The following is a 19,107-nucleotide window of genomic DNA, read 5'->3' on the forward strand; positions in this document are numbered from 1 at the left end:
CACCTACATTAAATCAAATGAAATGATGTTGATGTTAAATTAGCTTCACATGTCGGCCTACTGAGTTCTGAGCCATTTAGATCTATAAAGGGCTTGGGGCTATGTTGTTTGATGTAATTAAAGGTCCCATGTCACGGCCATTTCTACTGATCATATTTCCATTGTTGAGGTCTACTAACATAGATTTATATTGTTCAATGTTCCAAACTCACATTGGTTTCTCAAACAGCATCTCTGTATAGCATGTGTATTCACTCTGTCCTAAACGGCTTGTTGGAGCTCCTGCCCCCCCCCCCCCCCCTCCCTGTGAGCCCAGTGGCCGTCTGCGAGACAGTGAAACCCAGCCCGAACACACACCCGCAGCCTGGCTGGGAGTTTGTGTGTGTGCTCAGGCTGAGTTCAGCGGTGTCTCGCAGACCCCACACCAGTGAGCCAGCTCACAGTGTCCCGCTCCTCGCAACGTCCCGCCGAGTGTGTGTGTGTGTGTGTGTGTGAGGATGTTTGCGGATTGGTCCAAACGTAACGGCTCCGCGGACGTTACGTCACTATACCCGAAATACGTCACTATACCCAGGAAGTAAAAAAATGGAAAGAGAGAAATCCCCAACGAGGCGTTCTGGGGCAGCACAGACTGTGTTAGAGTTTTACTCGCTACAGGGTGTACTTTGAGGGTTTGTGACTCACACCGTTTACATGCAGAAAAAGCTTCATAACACAAGGGGACGGGTAATAACCAGAAAAGCATGACATGGGCCCTTTAAAGACAATATATGCACTCCACTATGCAGTTGTAGTATTTACTGTATCTGAAGCTCTTAATATGATTGCTCATATTTCAAGCCATCTTTTTCCCGGCCCCTTGCTTTGGATCATTTTCATCAACCATCAAACTAATTGAATAGCCCTGATGTACATAGTGCAAATTAGTGCAAACATATTTCCATAGCAGCGTAAATATGTTTGCACTCATTTGCACTATGTACATCAGAAACTCTTATTAGTCCCGCAGAGGGGACATTGAGAAACACAGAGACACACAGAAGGGAAATACAAGGGCACAAATGTAAAAATGTACACCTTGATATATCATTGTTATTTTATAAATTGTGGCGGCTATTTTCCCATTGAATACGGCCGCTCTGAGGCTAAACTTCGCTCATTGTTGTGACGCGTATAAATAATAAAGTCTGTACCGAACTTGACGTTTTAAGGATATTTAATATTGTAAACCAAAACACAAACAGAATCATACGGTCAAACAAAAGGTATCAGATCTAAGCTCACCCTCAATGTCATGCTACCAAACCTCCACATACACCAGGTGCCCAAAATACCATCAACCACACCATGTGACAATCACCGGAAACAACCCATTACAAGTGTGTGTGGTGTTAACAAATAATGAAGATAATATAACTATAAACACAGGCTACCACAGCATATTGGCTCCTACATAACTAATAGAGATTCATTGATTGATTAGGCTTTAAACAAACATTAATGTGAAACCATTTTGGTAAATATTTTTATAGTTCCAGCTGTTATATGAATTGCAATTTTTAAGAATAGGATTTATGGTTTAATGCCAATTAGATTTGAAAATAAAAGGAATTTACTTTGGCGTATTAATTTGGCGCTGACACTGGTTCCCTCAATATTCTCATCCTCCTCGACCTGAGTGCAGCCTTTGATACCGTGAGCCACAACATCCTGCTCACCCGACTCGGGGACATTGGTATTGAAGGTATTGCACTCAGATGGCTCCAGTCCTACCTCACTGAACGATCCCACTTCATCTCCCTCCCCAACCACTCCTCTGCCACAGCCTCAGTCACCCAAGGCGTTCCTCAAGGATCAGTACTTGGCCCACTTCATCATTTACATCCTCCCCCTCGGTCAGATTCTCCGCCACTTCAACCTGGACTTCCACTGCTATGCTGATGACACTCAGATCTACCTAAGCACCAAATCCCTCCATTACCCACCCCTTACCCACATCGATTCCTGTCTGACAGCTATTAAAACCTGGATGCAACATAACCTCCTCAAACTGAACAGCAACAAAACAGAACTCCTCCTAATCGGCTCCAAATCCACCCTCAGCAAGGTCACTAACATAACACTCACCATCGACGGCACCATTGTTTCCCCCTCCAATCAGGCACGCAACCTTGGCGTAATCTTTGACCCCACCCTCTCCCTCGAACCTCACATCCGCCAAACAGTAAAAACCTCATTTTCCCACCTCCGCAATATTGCAAAAATCCTACCCTCTCGCAGCTGAACGACTAATCCATGCCTTCATTTCCTCCCGCCTCGACTACTGCAACTCACTTCTTTACGGCATTAGCACTACATCCCTCAACAGACTCCAACGGGTTCAAAATGCAGCTGCACGTCTTCTCACACATACCAAATCATGGTATCACATCACCCCAGTCCTCAAAGACCTCCACTGGCTTCCTGTCTCCCATCGCATCAACTACAAAGTTCTGGTCCTCACCTACAAAGCCCTCCACCATCTGGCCCCCCCTTATCTCACAAACCTTCTCAATTCTTATCAACCCCCACGGTCCCTCAGATCCACCGCAGCCAGACTCTGCAGCTTTGGGGACAGAGCCTTCTCAGTGGCAGCTCCTAGGCTCTGGAAGTCCCTCCCCCAAGATCTTCGTGACTCTGAGTCCCTCACAGTCTTTCAGTCCCGCATCAAAACACATCTTTTCAACTCTGTCTACCCATAAGCCCCCCCCCCTCTCAATCAACTTCCTCTTGACTGCCTTTTTATTTATTTTTTATTTTACTATACTTACTTGTTTGCCTGTCCTTGTTTGTCTACCCTCCCTCATACTGTAAAGCGTCTTTGAGTTTTGTGAAAAGCGCTATATAAATAAAATGCATTATTATTATTATTATAATGTTGTACAAAGGAAGAGGAATTAAGTTGCAATAAAAGCTTTTTAAACAAATATTTGAAAGGTACAAAATAAGAAGAAATATAAAAAAGGTAAGGACAGTTTATTTTGAAAAAGAGAAAATGTGTATTAGAAAATGTGACTTTTTAAGTTTGACTTTGATTAAAAACCTATAAAATAAAAATATTGTATTTATTGTTGGTCGGATACAAGAAGGAATATAAACACTGCTGGCTCTGGAAAATTATAATGGTCTTTTTTTTTATATTATCATTTTATAGACAAAACTCATTTTTAAGAGAATTATCTGAATGACTTAATAACAGGGATGTAACGATATACCGAATATCGCGATAAATAAACGTCCCAATACCGTCGTGAAACCTTTATTCAACCAGATGGTCCCATTGAGATCATCGATCTCTTTTTCAAGAGAGACTTGTCCAACATGCCAGCAAGTAGATTACAACATGAACATAAAACAACAGAACACATCGTATTTACAGGGCTACATGTACACACTTAGAGACATTGACAAGTACCAACAGTATATTTATATCTCGCCCTGTCAATAAGCCTCACCTTCTTGGCAAATACTGTATTGTTTTTGAAGTGGTGGAGAGACAATGCACAGTTTTACCCACTGCTGCCAAAATGCCTACTTTGTTTGGTAGTACTAGTAGGTACAAAAACACTGGTTTTCTTGTTCCAGTCTGTTACTGTCACTTTGTTTTTGACACTTTAAAATACTGCTATCCTACTAAAATGCTGTACAAACCAGATTTATGAAATTATTAATTATTATTATTATTATTAATTATTAATGTTTTCTTTATTATACAATATCGCGATAAATACCGTACCGTGGACTTGTTATCGCGATATTATCGTACCGTGAGTTTTTGGTATCGTTACATCCCTACTCAATAATGAAAGTAATCAGTACTTAAAGACCCAATGAGCATCACTTTCATATCAACCCGCTGCAGCTGTGATGATGTGGTGTTTCCAAAGATAAGATCAAAGGACGCTGTGTGAAGTGAGCAGGACGATTTACACACTGACCTGGAATAGAGGTCTCTGAGAGTGCCGAGTTGTTTCAAAAGGGCTTCGTTCTCTCTCTCTTTATCCCTCAAGGAGTTCTTCAGCTTCTCCATCTTGGCCTGCCATCTCTTCCCCTCCTCCCAACGCACCACTTCTTCTTTGGTCTGTCAGAGAAACAAGTCGTCCATCAGGAGAACGGGCAAACAGATGATAATGTGATTTACAGAACTGATGTGCAAACCTTTTCATGATCACCCTTGAGACTTTTCCCTTCTGCTCTTTTGTCCAGCTCAGACTCCAGCCTCCTGATCTTCTTGTGCAGACTCTCGGCGCTCGGCCCCTTCCCATCTGGTTCTGGTTGGCTCTAATCAGAAAATATAGACACGAAGATTTTCATAGCACCTCACTTTTCGTTAAACAGTGTACAGCGGCGACAACAGGTATTCATTCCCTTCAGGGTCACAACCCTTGGCTTCCTGCTGAAGACGCGAGAGACACATAGCAAACAATATAGAGACATTGGAGTCCGGCAGTCTCTAAGTAAAGCTGGCTGATGCTCTTATCATTCTTCCATTCCTCCTCGATAACCTAATAACACTCATCATCTCCAGCAGCTACAGTCACACACGCACATTTATATACATTATATACACAATATACAATGTTTTTGCATGGATACTTATAAAAAATATGATTTGATTGACTGTTTACAATGGGAAAGACGTTATCATAAATATTTCTATAATATAAATATATTATTTATATTATCCTGAATATAAATTCTAAAGGATTATTGTTTTAATTATAATACATCAAAAGTGTAAATATATATATAAATATATTATAAAAAAACATATATACAATTTAATATATAATTAAAAATATATAGTAAACTGTAATAATGTATGTAAAAAGCACGAGTGACAGAGATGCAGCAAAGAATACATATATATATTTATAAAACGGACAAGTCAAATCAAGCAATCTGATTGGTTCTTAGCCGTGATATAATGAGCGTATATCACGGGTAGAATTGTAGTTACTTTTTACAACAAGTCAGTATCCCTCCGCGTCTGAGAAAAGCTACAACCGTTACAACTGTTACATTACGTCCGTTACGAAACTAACTAACTAACAAAGCTTAAAGGTGGGGTAGGTAAGTTTGAGAAACCGGCTCGAGATACACTTTTTGTTATATTCCATGGAATGCTCTTAACAAAAAATACATAACATATTTCATCTGTGGAAGCCGTGGCGCTGTAAAAAGCACGACCAATCATCTGAGCCGGCCCGGCTAAAGTAACTGGATGGCCTACCTGCCTGTCAGCCTTCCATCTGGGCACACACTGATCTCGTGCCCTCATTGGTCATGTGCGCGTTCGTGTGTGTTGGAGGAGGGGCTCTGTGAGGAAGTGGCAGATTTTCTCCGGTTGTGTATTTTTTAATTCTAGCGCACTCGAGCTGGTTTCTCCATTCTTACCTACCCACCTTTAAGATGGAAACATGTAAGGGATAATGTGCAGCAAGGACTTATTGACCGTTGTTAAGGACGCTCACATCTGCAGAAAGAAGTCCGGTCAATTTAACTGAATACAGTTGGGCTGAAAAGCAAACTGCATTCGTCGGGCCGAACCACGCCCCTTAACTGTGATATAATGGCCATATACCACGGCCTGTCGTGAGCTATTGCTTAAATATAAAAAGCAGATCCAAAGTTAAAAAGATATGATGAACAGAGGAGCAGCCAAAGTCCTGAGACAAAGCTGGACTGTAGTTTAAAAAAAGGCTAGAGGGCACTGATCCACCAGACGAGCAGAATAATTTGATTTGGTTTCCACCGGAGAAGTTTATCTTGGATCTCAGAATAATGTAAAATTCCATTCTTGATGCATTCCTCAATTTATTTCAATTGAATTGTCTGAATGTCTCGTGTGCATGATGTTGTGCTGATATCGGCTGTCATGTGGCTGCTGATGAGCGCTTCACTTCAAAGCAGCAACAACACACTTCAGATTTGAGTCTAACTGAGCTGCGTGCTTCCTAATACATCTGAAACTCCCTGAGAGGGTCTAACCTGGAGGGCGCTGCTGAACCTCTTGGCTTTCTGCTTCAGCTCCTGGACCTCCTGCTCCTGCTCCTCCCTCTCCGCCTGCAGGCGTCTCTGAGCCTTCACACTCCTCTGCAGATCCTGGGTCAGCCCGTCCACTTCCTCTCTCAGGCTGTTCTCCCGGCCTCGCGCTGCTCTTGCAGAATCCTTTGCCGATTGAAGTTCTTCATTAAGTTCTTGTACCCGCACCTGCGTCAAAAGACATACATGGAGATGCTTACATGACTGCGCCTGTTGTACATCAAGGGTTAACCATTCATGCCCTCCATGGACACCAAAACGACATACAATTTCTTGATGCTATCGATTTTCATATTGTGCAAACATTATCAACATATTACAGACATTATCCCCCCCCCCCCCCCCCCCCATCGACAAAATGATCGCACAATACCTTGTCTTTGCAAACTCTCAGAGCGCTTTTATACAAGTGAGCATTCAGCCATTTACACAAAGGCTTCAGAGGTTAATTCAGAGGCATCTTGCCGAGGACACATTGAGATGGGGATCGAACCTGTGACCTTCCGATAGAGAGCGACAATCTATCTTTTGAGCCACAATGAATCACAGTATAGTGTTTCCCCTTTCCTGTAGTGTGTTATAAACGTTTTGAACAACTATAGAGTCAAGCCTCCAACTATATTACAGCCCTTTTTGACTCAATACTGGACCAATTTTGAAATGATTGTCCCGATTACTGAGTCAGACTCAATTACCCTTTACTAGCTAGCTAGCACACACACACACACACACACACACACACACACACACACACACACACACACACACACACACACACACACACACACACACACACACACACACACACACACACACACACACACACACACACACACACACACACACACACACACCACACACACACACACACACACACACACACACACACACACACACACACACACACACACACACACACACACACACACACACACGGAAGTAGCAGATTGTTGAACACCGACTAACACATGGTTGTATTGGAAAGGCTAAAGGCATTTTATTAATACCAGCAAATGCAAATATAGCAATATGTCAGCATAATGTAGAATATACAACTGTCTGTCAGATTATACTACACAGATGAATACCATTTAAAACAAAACTAGATATAAAAAAAGTACGTTTTTTTTATCTACTGACTTTTAACATCTGACTCAAATGAGGTGTAGTGGTGTTTAATCAAAGGAATAAAGCCACATTGGAGTCGACTAGATGTCTTTACTGGGAACATAGTCGATTATTTTCTGTTTCTTTATCGGAAATAAATAACTCGCGCCCCAAGCTTTCTTTATGTCAGTTTATAAGATCAACAGCTATTCCCAAATGTGTGAAATTAAATACGAGTCGACATGCATGTCTGTCATTATAATGAAGGGCTCCCACCTTACGATACAATAATACTTTAATGGTCAGATCAAGTCTGACATTTGACTTGCATCACAGCAGCTCCATGTGTAACATCAACAGACAAATATCAAGACACAATACATGGAAAACAAACATTTAACATAACAGCACAATCACTGAGAGAAAACATGCTCAAAGGGCCTTTAGCGTGCATTTGATGTGGGATTCAGCTCTGAGAGGACTGACTGGAGCACAAAGGATGCTTCAGTCTGACTTTATTGAGTACCTTAAGGTCTTTGGTGTGCCTGTCCACCAGCATCTGAACGTTGAGGCTCTCCTCTCTCTGAGCAGCGCCGGCGATGACTTGACTCTCGGCGGCAGACGTCATCTCCGCCCGCAGCTCCAGCAGAGCTTTACTGAGAGCCTGGAAACCCAACGGAGAGCAGAGAGAAGCCAGATAACACAAAATATGATGAGTGCCGTTATCAGACATCATTTCACAGTAAATGCATCATCCACTTCTTCATGGAATACTTCGTCTTCTTTGATACTTGATCTTCTTCTGTAAGTAGTGAGAAATACTTGGCTGGAGTTGTGAAAAATAATTAAATCACTATTATTAATCCTGATGCTGAAAAGTAGTATTTATTCAAACGTAATTAATGTTTCAGTACCGGCAGGATAAACATTCAGGTCATGCTACCAGTGCATCAGACAAGATCTGTGGACTGGGAGGGAGCAGTAGTTACTCATAGAGATTAATCTGGGTATTTTATCAAGGCAGACTAAAAACTATACGTTATGATATGTTATCTTTTGTGTGTAGCCTTCTTACAGTGCAGACGCTTTTCTGCTTGCTCTTGCCTCTGCTTATTTTTTTATGCTGTTTTCTATTTTTCTTTTCTGAAAACTTCGAGCAGCGGCTCCTGGACATTAACTTATCACTGGGACAGTTATTCTTCGTAAATAGACCGAGGGTTTCAGCCATATTTCAATATTTTTACGACGACCTCAGTCTTACAGTAGCGTGGCCTAGCAACAGCTAAAGCCTGGTAGGCTACTGCATGCTATTTAGCTTAAGCTAGTTAGCAGCAAAATGCCTCCGTTCTCTACAGATGACTTCCACAAACTTCTACAGAAGATGGCCGTGTTGGAAATGAAAATGCAACGGTTGGAAGTTAACGTGGAAGTGAATGGACTAGGTTGGAATGACACCACTTTACCAGTGTTGCAAAAGAATGGACAAAGGCATGCTAACTCAAAGCTAGTTAGCAGCTACAAGGATTTCAAGGAACAGGAGGGTTGTGTACCGGGTAATAAATCTACAAGTGCTAGTCCTCCCTCGAACTCTCTGGGTGCAAAGCCGAAGAGTAAATCATTTCCATGGGATTTGGGAGGACGAACAATAGGCAGAGCCCAGCGCTCTGAAATCAGTGATGCGACCGGCTGGCCTAAATTGTTATCACCGAGGAAGAGCGCCTCTTCAACCCCTGTTCCTACTAGGAAACAGCCGTGGACCGCTGCTAAAGGGAGAACTACAAACAATCCTCCTAAACCACAGAGTGTGCCAATCCAGAACAGATACGATCCACTGACCGAGAACCGGAGATCTCTTTCTGATGACCTGGATAACCTGTCCTCTTCACACAGCAGGGTAAGGACCAATAGCTACTCCAAAAGTAAAAGGCTAGAGGGAAAGCTAACGACTGGGCCTGAAACTCTGATTGTGGGTGACTCTGCTGTAACAGATGTAAAAGGTCTGTAGTAAGAACAACACCAAAGTACTCTGTTTTCCCAAGGATACGGTCTCTGACTTGGCTGAGAAGATCCTGCATATTGGGGCTGAACATCCGACTGTGAAGAATGTGGTACTACATATTGGAACAAATGATGTAGTGAAACAACAGTCAGAAGTGCTGAAAGAAGACTTTAAATGTCTGTTGGAAACTGTCAGCTCTCTAAATGCAGAGGTGTTCATCAGTGGCCCTCTACCGCCAGTCATTTCATTTCATTTCATTTCAAACCTTTATTTATACAGATAAAATCCCATTGAGATCATTGATCTCTTTTCCAAGGGAGACCTGTTCAAGTAGTTCCACATGAAACATAAAAGCATAAACAGAACAACAAAAGGACGTCATACAGCATCATTTACAAAATTATCCACATAAACAGGTACCAATAGCTTCTGATTGAGTAGCATCCAACCGAGCTTTAAAAACATTTAGTGGCACCAGATTGTTCAGTTTCCATTTAATTTGCAGACTATTCCAAGACAGAGGAGCTGCGCATCTAAAAGCTGTCTTCCCTAAGACAGTCCTAGCAGTTGGCACATTTAATAAAACCACAGCATTCGATCTCAGGCAGTAGCCACTTACAATTCTCCGTGAGATCAGGGAGCAGATATAAGATGGAAGTTTCCCTAGCATGGCTTTGTATATAAAAATGTACCAGTGACTGAGCCTCCGTACAGTTAGTGAAAGCAAACCAGCCCTTGCATACAGGGTACAGTGATGGGTTAATGCTTTACAGTTTATCACATATCTCAGAGCACTGTGATACGCAGCATCTAACTTGACCAGGCAATTGGCAGGTGCATTCATATAGACCAGATCCCCATAGTCCAGCACAGGTCAAAGGTCACAGAGCCTTTTCCTGGCCTCAAGCGAGAAACAGGACTTGTTTCTGAAAAAGAAACCTAGCCTAACCCTCAGTTCTTTAAGCAGGTTATTGACATGAAGTTTAAAAGAGAGACAATCATCAAGCCAGATACCAAGGTATTTGTAACAGGCAACAACTTCAAGTTTTGTTCCTTGCGTAGTTACAATATCTAAAACAGACTCTGGTGTCTTTTTAGCTTTTGAAAAGAGCATTACCTTGGTTTTATCCACATTTAAAAGAAGCTTTAATTCAGAGAGCTGAGTCTGAATAGTGTTAAAAACAGCCTGTAATTTAACAACAGCCTCCTGAATGGAGGGACATGCACAATACATCACAGTATCATCCGCATAAAAATGTAAAGTAGCTTCATCCACATTATCACCTACGCTGTTAATATATATGGAGAATAAAAGTGGTCCTAAAACAGAACCTTGTGGTACACCATTAGAAATGTTTAACCACTCAGAAGACAGCCCATCAAAATGAACACATTGGGACCTTTCAGAGAGGTAGTTCACAAACCACCCACTGCAAGGCTGGATATGCCTATACTGAGTAGCCTCTGCTTTAAGATGCGATGATCAACGGTGTCAAACGCTTTGGAAAGGTCAATAAACAGAGCTGCACAACTCTGCTTATTATCTAAAATACTAGTAATGTCATTCACACTTTCATTGTCGCAGTGATGGTGCTGTGTTTCTTTCTGAAGCCTGACTGATGTTTAGACAGGATGTCATTTGTACATAAAAACTCCTTTACCTGTTCACTCACTAGGCGTTCAAGAACCTTAGCCAGAACTGACAATTTAGAGATGGGTCTATAATTGTTTAATAAGGTGGCCTCCCCTCCTTTCAGTAAAGGCAAGACATAAGCAGACTTCCATACTTTTGGGATTGTATTTGTGCTGAGGGAGAGGTTAAAAAGAGAAGTAAGAGGTGGAGCAATAAAATCTGCAGCTATCTTTAAAAGAAAGGTTCTACGTTGTCCGGGCCGGCCGGTTTCCTAGGATCTAGCTTAGATAAGGCTTCATGAACAACATCAACAGTAAAAGGGGTAAAACTGAAAGGGTTTTCCAGACCACATTGTTCTGAGTCACCGACTGTGGTGTTTACAGAAGCAGAGTCAGTGACAGAATCAAATAGAGAACCACAGGACACACAATGCTCATTAAAGCAATTTAGCATAGTGGCCCTGTCCGATATAGAGCCAGATGCTGTGGTAAGGCACGGAGGTAGCTCATTACGGATCTCACCGGTTGATATCGATTTTATTGCTTTCCAAAATTTCCTAGGATTATTTAGGTTTTCTGTGGTAACTGACAAATAGTTCTTCGACTTTGCACTTTTGACATTTGAAGTGAAGCTATTCCTTAGCTGCCTAAAACGCAGCCATTCTATCTCAGAGCCTGATTTCCTAGCCTTTGCCCAGGCCTTGTTTCTCTCATGAAGGAGACTAGACAGCTCAGCAGAAAACCAAGGATTGTCTCGTCCCTTTACTCTAAATTTACGCAGGGGTGCATGTCTATCAATGATCTCCATAAAACCAAGATACAAATAAGACCATGCAGTTTCTACATCAGCACACAGATCGATTTTACCCCAATCAAACCCAAACAGATCATGCACAAAACCCTGCTCCACAAAATGTTTTATGTCTCTCTTGATGATAATGCGAGGTTTAACCTTTTGGACCTTAGTGTCCCTAATTGTGGCTACAACACAGTGATCGCTCAGATCATTTGCAAATACTCCCACAGATGAATATTTATGGGGAATATTAGTTAAAATGAGATCAATTAGGGAGGATTTATTAGGGGACTTAATATTAGGGTGAGTAGGACTGTCCACAATCTGAGTAACATTCAATGAGATACAAAGGTTTTTAAAATCCTCTGACACTGCAGTTAACCAGTCCCAGTTAAAATCTCCAAGTAGCACTATTTCCTTGTAGTCTAGTTGTGATAAAAGATTTGCTAGTGAAGACAAGGAGTCTTTGACAGCTGAGGGGGGTCTGTAGCAGCCCACCACCATGACCTGTTGACCCTTTGCCACTTCTATATGTAAGGCTAAACATTCAAATTGCTTACTCAATCAATCAATCAATCAATGTTTATTTATATAGCCCAATATCACAAATGTTACATTTGTCTCAGTGGTCTTCACAGTGTGTACAGAATATCAGTATGACAATACGACACCCTCTGTCCTTAGACCCTCACATCGTACAAGGAAAAACTTCCAAAGAAAACCCAGTTTAAAGGGAAAAATGGGAGAAACCTCAGGGAGAGCCACAGAGGAGGGATCCCTCTCCCAGGACGGACAGACGTGCAATAGATGCCGTGTGTAAATTGAAAAGATAATACATTTGCAACATAGGTAGATACTGTTTACTGATCGATTTGGAAACTAATGTGGATACACTGAACTTATTCTTAACATAAATTGCAACGCCACCACCTTTATTAGGCCGGTCGGTACGATACACATTAAAACCATTTAAGGCAATGTCAGAGGCCAAAATAGACTTGTTTAGCCATGTTTCTGATAAAACAATGACGTCAGCGTCAGTCGAGCTTGCCCAGATACGGACAAAATCTAGTTTACCTAACAGACTGCGCACATTCAAGTGGATGAAACCCAACCCAGACCTAGCTTTAAAATCAGCAGGAGTAGCGATCTGACTATTACTACTGGGCGGACCAGGGTTAGGTTGTACATTTCCTGACAGTAATAACAACAAAAAAACCAGGCATCTTTTCCTCTTAAATGACACACATACATTGTCATCTAATTTAGAAACAGCGGAAAAGTCTGCGAGAGTGTGATTAGAGCTTAAGAAGCAGTCCTGAAGAACCATCATCGCAGGAAAATAAAAAAGACAAACATATTTTGTCGAGCAGATTGACTGTGACAAGGCAACCGGTAATTGTTTGAGCAACACATCCGAACCTTTGCAGGGGATGCCCACTGCAGGTGGCAGAACAGACCTGAATCCAGTAGTCTTCTCAGAATGACTAGAGATCTTCTCATAGTCCAAAACAGTTAACAGGCACAGCAGAATCCCGATATGGGCCATTTTCCCAGACCAGCAGAGCATCCGGATAGGCGTGCAAGCAGGCCCGAAATGTGGAGGCGCTCCGTTCTCCTCGCGATATCCCCGGTGCAGAACCTCCTCAGTACAGCAGGATAGGCGAAGCAGGACCAGCTCGAGGCGTAGAGGCGCTCCGGTCTCTCAGCGATATCCCCGCGGTAAAACGTCCTCGGCACCGTAGAGCACGACAGGTGGAGCAGGTGGAGGCCTCCGCTACAGCAGGTGTAAAGCAGGCCGCAGCCCGAACGCGAAGCCGCTCCGGTCTCTCCGTTACGCCCCCCGGGGTAAAATCTCGCCAGGACAGCAGCACACGACAAGTGGAAGCAGGTCCCTGCCACAGCACAACTTAAAGAGACAGACGCTAATAAACTGTGTTCAAGCTCTTAAAGAGACAGACGGAGTGGAGAGATTCAGCAGATTGTTTGCACTGAACACCTGGCTTTCAACTGCCTGTACTGACCATTCTGTCCATTTTATTGACAACTTTAACTTTTTCTGGGACCGCAGACATCTTTTTAAGGCAAATGGAGTTTGTCTGAACAAGTCGGGAGTGAAATTGTTTATCTCTAACGTATTCAACTGCCTACGTCATCAATCTGTTCCCTCTGCCAAGGACAAGCAACAAGAGGAATCAAAACAAGAGAAAGACACAACACATCGCTCAGAAAACCTTGAAAATCTATCACTGCACCCGCCTGAGGGATGTCTTGTTTATGGGAGACAAATGGAGGAGTCTCCACCGCCCTTCACCCCCCCTATCACCTCTGAGGATACTCTTCCTTCACCCCACAGCTCTCTCTACTCTCCGTTCACCCTTTCACCCTCGCCCACCCTCCTGGAGATCGCTGAACACAAGAAGGAGATACAGAGGGTTGGCACCGATTCCTTCCTGGAGTTCAAAGACCAAACTAAGACGATACGCAGGGTTGGCAGCATGTCCTTTACCCCCACTCCTCAACGACGCCCACCAAAATCACTGCAGACGCGCACCATCTCCCCCGTCTTCATCACCGTGCCTACGTCAACCACCCCCCCCCCCCTGGCAGCATGTCCTTTACCCCCGCACCATCTCCCCAGTCTTCATCACCGTGCCTACGTCAACCACCTCCCCCCCTGGCAGCATGTCCTCTACCCCCGCACCATCTCCCCCGTCTCCATCACCGTGCCTACGTCAACCCCCTCTCCTCCCTTCAAGAAAGCATCTGCAGTCTCCGAAGCCTGATAAGAATGTGTGTGTACAAAACGCAACAAACTCTTACTGATATGTGTAAGGGAAACTTCTGTGTAGCAATGCAGTGGGAGTCACCGACTCACGAAGGAGACACAGGACGAGCAGAAGTTCTGATGTCAAACACTGGTAGTTTAATACAAGCATCGGCCGGAGAATTCATATCACAAGTCACAGCAGCAGAAAGTTCTGACTGCCCGGGTGGGTTGTCATGTCAATTCTGCTCACCCTCTCATCAATGTTGACCTTTTAACCAGTTTACAGGGAATCCACCCACATATTGGGGAAGGCATCTGTGAACACCTGGAGGCACTGAATCACTTTATCTGACTCTATGGCTCTTGTGACCGAGAGTTGACCGGTCATAAAATTGGTAATATCAGCAATAGGTGAAACATCCCATTCCTTAAGACAGATAACAGACTTCGGCTTCGGTCGTAAAACGTCAACAGGCCGAAAGGTCAAATATCTAAAGTAAAGACAAAATTAATCCCTCACAATATGTGCTGGGTCCAGGCTCTTGGGCGTATGGCACTCTCAACTCTTTCCAGGACATGCCGGGGCCCTGCCTGCCAGTAGCTTTGCCGATATTTGTGTTGATAGGTAATAGATTAAGAGCGGTGAATCAGCTTAGAAACAGGAAGTGCTCAAACGTTTGTGAGTTTATCAAATTTAGCAGTGATTCCATGTCAGCCACAGCTTGTCACAAAAAATCTCCAAGGTGCCATCCACTTAAACACAGACAGTGGCAGAACTTCAGTGTTAGTATTATTAGATCTCAGTGCTGCGTTTGACACTGTTGACCACAACATATTACTAGACCGACTGGAAAACTGGATGGGACTTTCAGAAACAGTTCTAAATTGGTTTAAATCCTACTTAAAGGACAGAAAAAACTTTGTTTCTATAGGTAAATACACATCTGAGTTGACACATATGACAAGTGGGGTACCTCAAGGCTCCATCTTGGGGCCTCTTCTCTTTAACGTCTACATGCTACCACTGGCTCAGATAATGAAAAACAACAAAATAAGTTACCATAGCTATGCGGATGACACACAAATTGACATAACAATTTCACCAGGAGACTATGCTCCAATTCAAACACTGAGTAAGTGCATTGAACAAATCAATGACTGGAGGTGTCAGAACTTTCTCCAATTAAACAAAGATAAAACTGAGGTAATGGTTTTTGGAGCCAAGGCAGAACGTATACAAGTTAGCGCTGAGCTTCAGTGTGCAATGTTCAAACCAACAGATAAAGACAGAAATCTAGGTGTAGTCATGGACTCTGACCTGAGTTTCAACAGTCACATTAAAACAGTTACTAAATCAGCCTACTATCACCTAAAGAACATATCTAGGATTAAAAGACTAATGTCACAGCAGGATCTGGAAAAACTTGTCCATGCTTTTATCTTCAGTAGACTCGACTACTGCAATGGTGTCTTCACAGGTCTCACTAAAACATCTATTAGGAAGCTGCAGCTGATTCAGAACGCCGCTGCTCGAGTCCTCACTGACACTAAGAAAGTGGATCACATCACTCCTGTTCTGAAGTCTTTATACTGGCTTCCTGTGTGTCAAAGAATATATTTCAAAATACTGCTGCTGGTTTATAAAGCACTGAATGGTTTAGGCCCAAAATACATTTCTGACCATCCAGATCTCTCAGGTCTTCAGGGACTGGTCAGCTTTCTGTCCCCAGAGTCAGAACTAAACATGGAGAAGCAGCGTTCAGTTGTTATGCTCCAAATATCTGGAACAAACTCCCAGAAACCTGCAGGTCCGCTGCAACTCTGACTACTTTTAAATCCAGGCTGAAGACTTTTCTTTTTGCCGCTGCTTTTAATTGAACTATTCACATCTTAAACTGCACTGTAACTTTTATCCATGTATTTTTTCTTTTAATGTTTATTTTATTATCTTTTCTTTTTAAATGCCATTTTCTTAATGTCTTTCGTTTTTTGTAAAGCACTTTGAATTGCCTGTTGAAAAGCGCTATATAAATAAACTTGCACCATTATTTTACAGACCACCTAGAAGGGACAAGCACACCAGGGCCTCAGGAAGTGAGCAGGGTGTTGACTCTTGTCTGAATGATCGATGGACTTACATACACTTCAATACCATAGACATTAGACATGTCTTCTGGAAATATAATTGGGGTTAGTTATCTTACCCAGGAGGACACTTTGACATGTTTACAGCCGGTGTGGGACTGAACCGGTAATCCCCTGATTTACAGAAGAGCACATTAACCCCCTGAACCTCTATATTCAATCTCTGACTGACCTGAGACCGGCCCTGACACTGCCTTAAATCAAATGGGAGACGGGTCTTAAGGAAAATGCAAGTGCACATACTCTCAGGGTGAAGATTTCGGGTATTTTTGTTTACCAAGAGGCCAGTTTATATTTACAAAAAGCAACTTTCATGGACATGAACGTGGCCCCGCCTCCAACACTGTATCCATATCTCTTTATACATCCATGAAGTGAACTTATGTGATAAAAGAACCTTGAGCTGTTTCTCTCTCTGGGTGAGCTGAGCCTTCAGTCGGTCGACCAGGTTCTTCATGGTGTTGCTGGGGGAGCGCACGTTGGCCTCCTTCTGGGCGGACAGCTCAGTTTGGAGGAAGGTCATCTCCTTCTCCATCTGGGCGATTCTGTTCGTCTGATCCTCACTGTCACCGGTCAGAGCCTTCACCTGGGAGGCATGGTGCTCCTCCAACCTGCAACAAATCACCGCTGTTAGTGTGTTTTAAAAAGGGAGCAGATGTTATAAAAGGGCCCTATTATGCTTTTTAGGGGTTGTCCCTTTCCTGTAGTGTGTTATATGGTAAATGGTAAAACCCCTTAAACCCTAAAAAACCCTTTGTTTTCTCTTTTGTAACATAATGATATCACTATTTAAAACTTGCACTTCTATTGGTTCAAGGCTTTTATTTGTCATACGTATATAGCTACAGTGTAGTTATGTCGATGAAAATCTTAGGTCTCAGGTTTCAGACAGAGGGGGAAAAGTGGTGCTGCAGCACAGGCAGTATGAGAGAAATAAAGAGCTTTTTGAACATTAAAGCATGGAGACATGTCACAGTAGAGACACTCCATACTGATATACACCTGAACATCAGCAGGAGAGGACTCTTTAAAGTAGAGACACTACATACTGATATACACCTGAACATCAGCAGGAGAGGACTCTTTAAAGTAGAGACACTACATACTGATATACACCTGAACATCAGCAGGAGAGGACTCTTTAAAGTAGAGACACTACATACTGATATACACCTGAACATCAGCAGGAGAGGACTCTTTAAAGTAGAGACACTACATACTGATATACACCTGAACATCAGCAGGAGAGGACTCTTTAAAGTAGATACACTACATACTGATATACACCTGAACATCAGCAGGAGAGGACTCTTTAAAGTAGAGACACGACATACTGATATACATCTGAACATCAGCAGGAGAGGACTCTTTAAAGTAGAGACACTACATACTGATATACACCTGAACATCAGCAGGAGAGGACTCTTTAAAGTAGATACACTACATACTGATATACACCTGAACATCAGCAGGAGAGGACTCTTTAAAGTAGATACACTACATACTGATATACACCTGAACATCAGCAGGAGAGGACTCTTTAAAGTAGAGACACGACATACTGATATACATCTGAACATCAGCAGGAGAGGACTCTTTAAAGTAGAGACACTACATACTGATATACACCTGAACATCAGCAGGAGAGGACTCTTTAAAGTAGAGACACTACATACTGATATACACCTGAACATCAGCAGGAGAGGACTCTTTAAAGTAGAGACACTACATACTGATATACACCTGAACATCAGCAGGAGAGGACTCTTTAAAGTAGAGACACTACATACTGATATACACCTGAACATCAGCATAACATATGTACATATGTGCCAGATTTGCTCCAGTTTGTGACTCTCACAGCCTCAGATCCAGCGCCTGGATACGGTTCCAGGTTCCTGCTGTGCGGACTGAGGCTGGGAAAAGGAGTCTTTTTTATTAAGGTCCTTGGTCTTGGAATGACCTTCAATCACGCCTCAAACTGAGGGCACTTGTCTCAATAGTATGTTTTAGATTGAAGTTGTCTGAAGTCCTTACCACCAGCTGCTCTTGCAGTAATAAGTAGTACCTTTCTTACTGTCCTAATGTGCACAATGTAGTGACTGCTTTTTTTTCTTTTGTTTTCTTAGTTATGTTCTCTGTATTTTATATGTTTGTGTTATGTGTAACGTTGCTGCCTTCTTGGCCAGGTCAGCATTGGAAATGAGATTCTATCTCAATGCATTTTATCTGGTTAAATAAAGGTTAAAAAAATAAAATAATAACATGTCTTCTTTAACTATTATTATAACAGTTCTTTAGGACTACTTTTATCTACGTCAAGTCCAAGTCATTACCACTGACTCTAACCAGCTCTGGGGGCTTTTTCTACTGACCATGTGTCTTTCGTGTTCTGTAGCTAATGTGCTATCAAGGGGGAATAGTCATGATTAAAGACATGAAAACAAACGCCCTGTAGTTTGGAGAAAACTGACAGGAATAACAAAACGGCAGTTAAGCTATTTCATCATTGTCAGAGTCTGGTAGCTTTGAAGAGATCTTAGATTAATGTTTTTAGTTTCTTGTTTTGGACGG

The 19,107-nt window shown here is 42.5% G+C and overlaps 1 protein-coding gene across 1 annotated transcript in view; it reads right to left on the reverse strand.

Moving 5' to 3' along the window:
• cep290 (centrosomal protein 290) overlaps positions 1–19,107 on the reverse strand; it is a 144,060-nt gene that overhangs the window by 21,252 nt on the left and 103,701 nt on the right. Inside the window, exons 36-40 of the mRNA XM_034085975.1 lie at positions 16,931–17,144; positions 7,718–7,855; positions 6,031–6,252; positions 4,198–4,320; positions 3,978–4,120 (exon numbers count right to left, since the gene is read on the reverse strand). Of these exons, the coding sequence (XP_033941866.1) occupies positions 3,978–4,120; positions 4,198–4,320; positions 6,031–6,252; positions 7,718–7,855; positions 16,931–17,144 (840 nt within the window). The remainder of the gene's footprint in view (positions 1–3,977; positions 4,121–4,197; positions 4,321–6,030; positions 6,253–7,717; positions 7,856–16,930; positions 17,145–19,107) is intronic.

This window comes from Pseudochaenichthys georgianus, chromosome 6 (genome assembly GCF_902827115.2).
Source record: "Pseudochaenichthys georgianus chromosome 6, fPseGeo1.2, whole genome shotgun sequence".
In the NCBI taxonomy this organism is placed as follows: Eukaryota; Metazoa; Chordata; class Actinopteri; order Perciformes; family Channichthyidae; genus Pseudochaenichthys; species Pseudochaenichthys georgianus.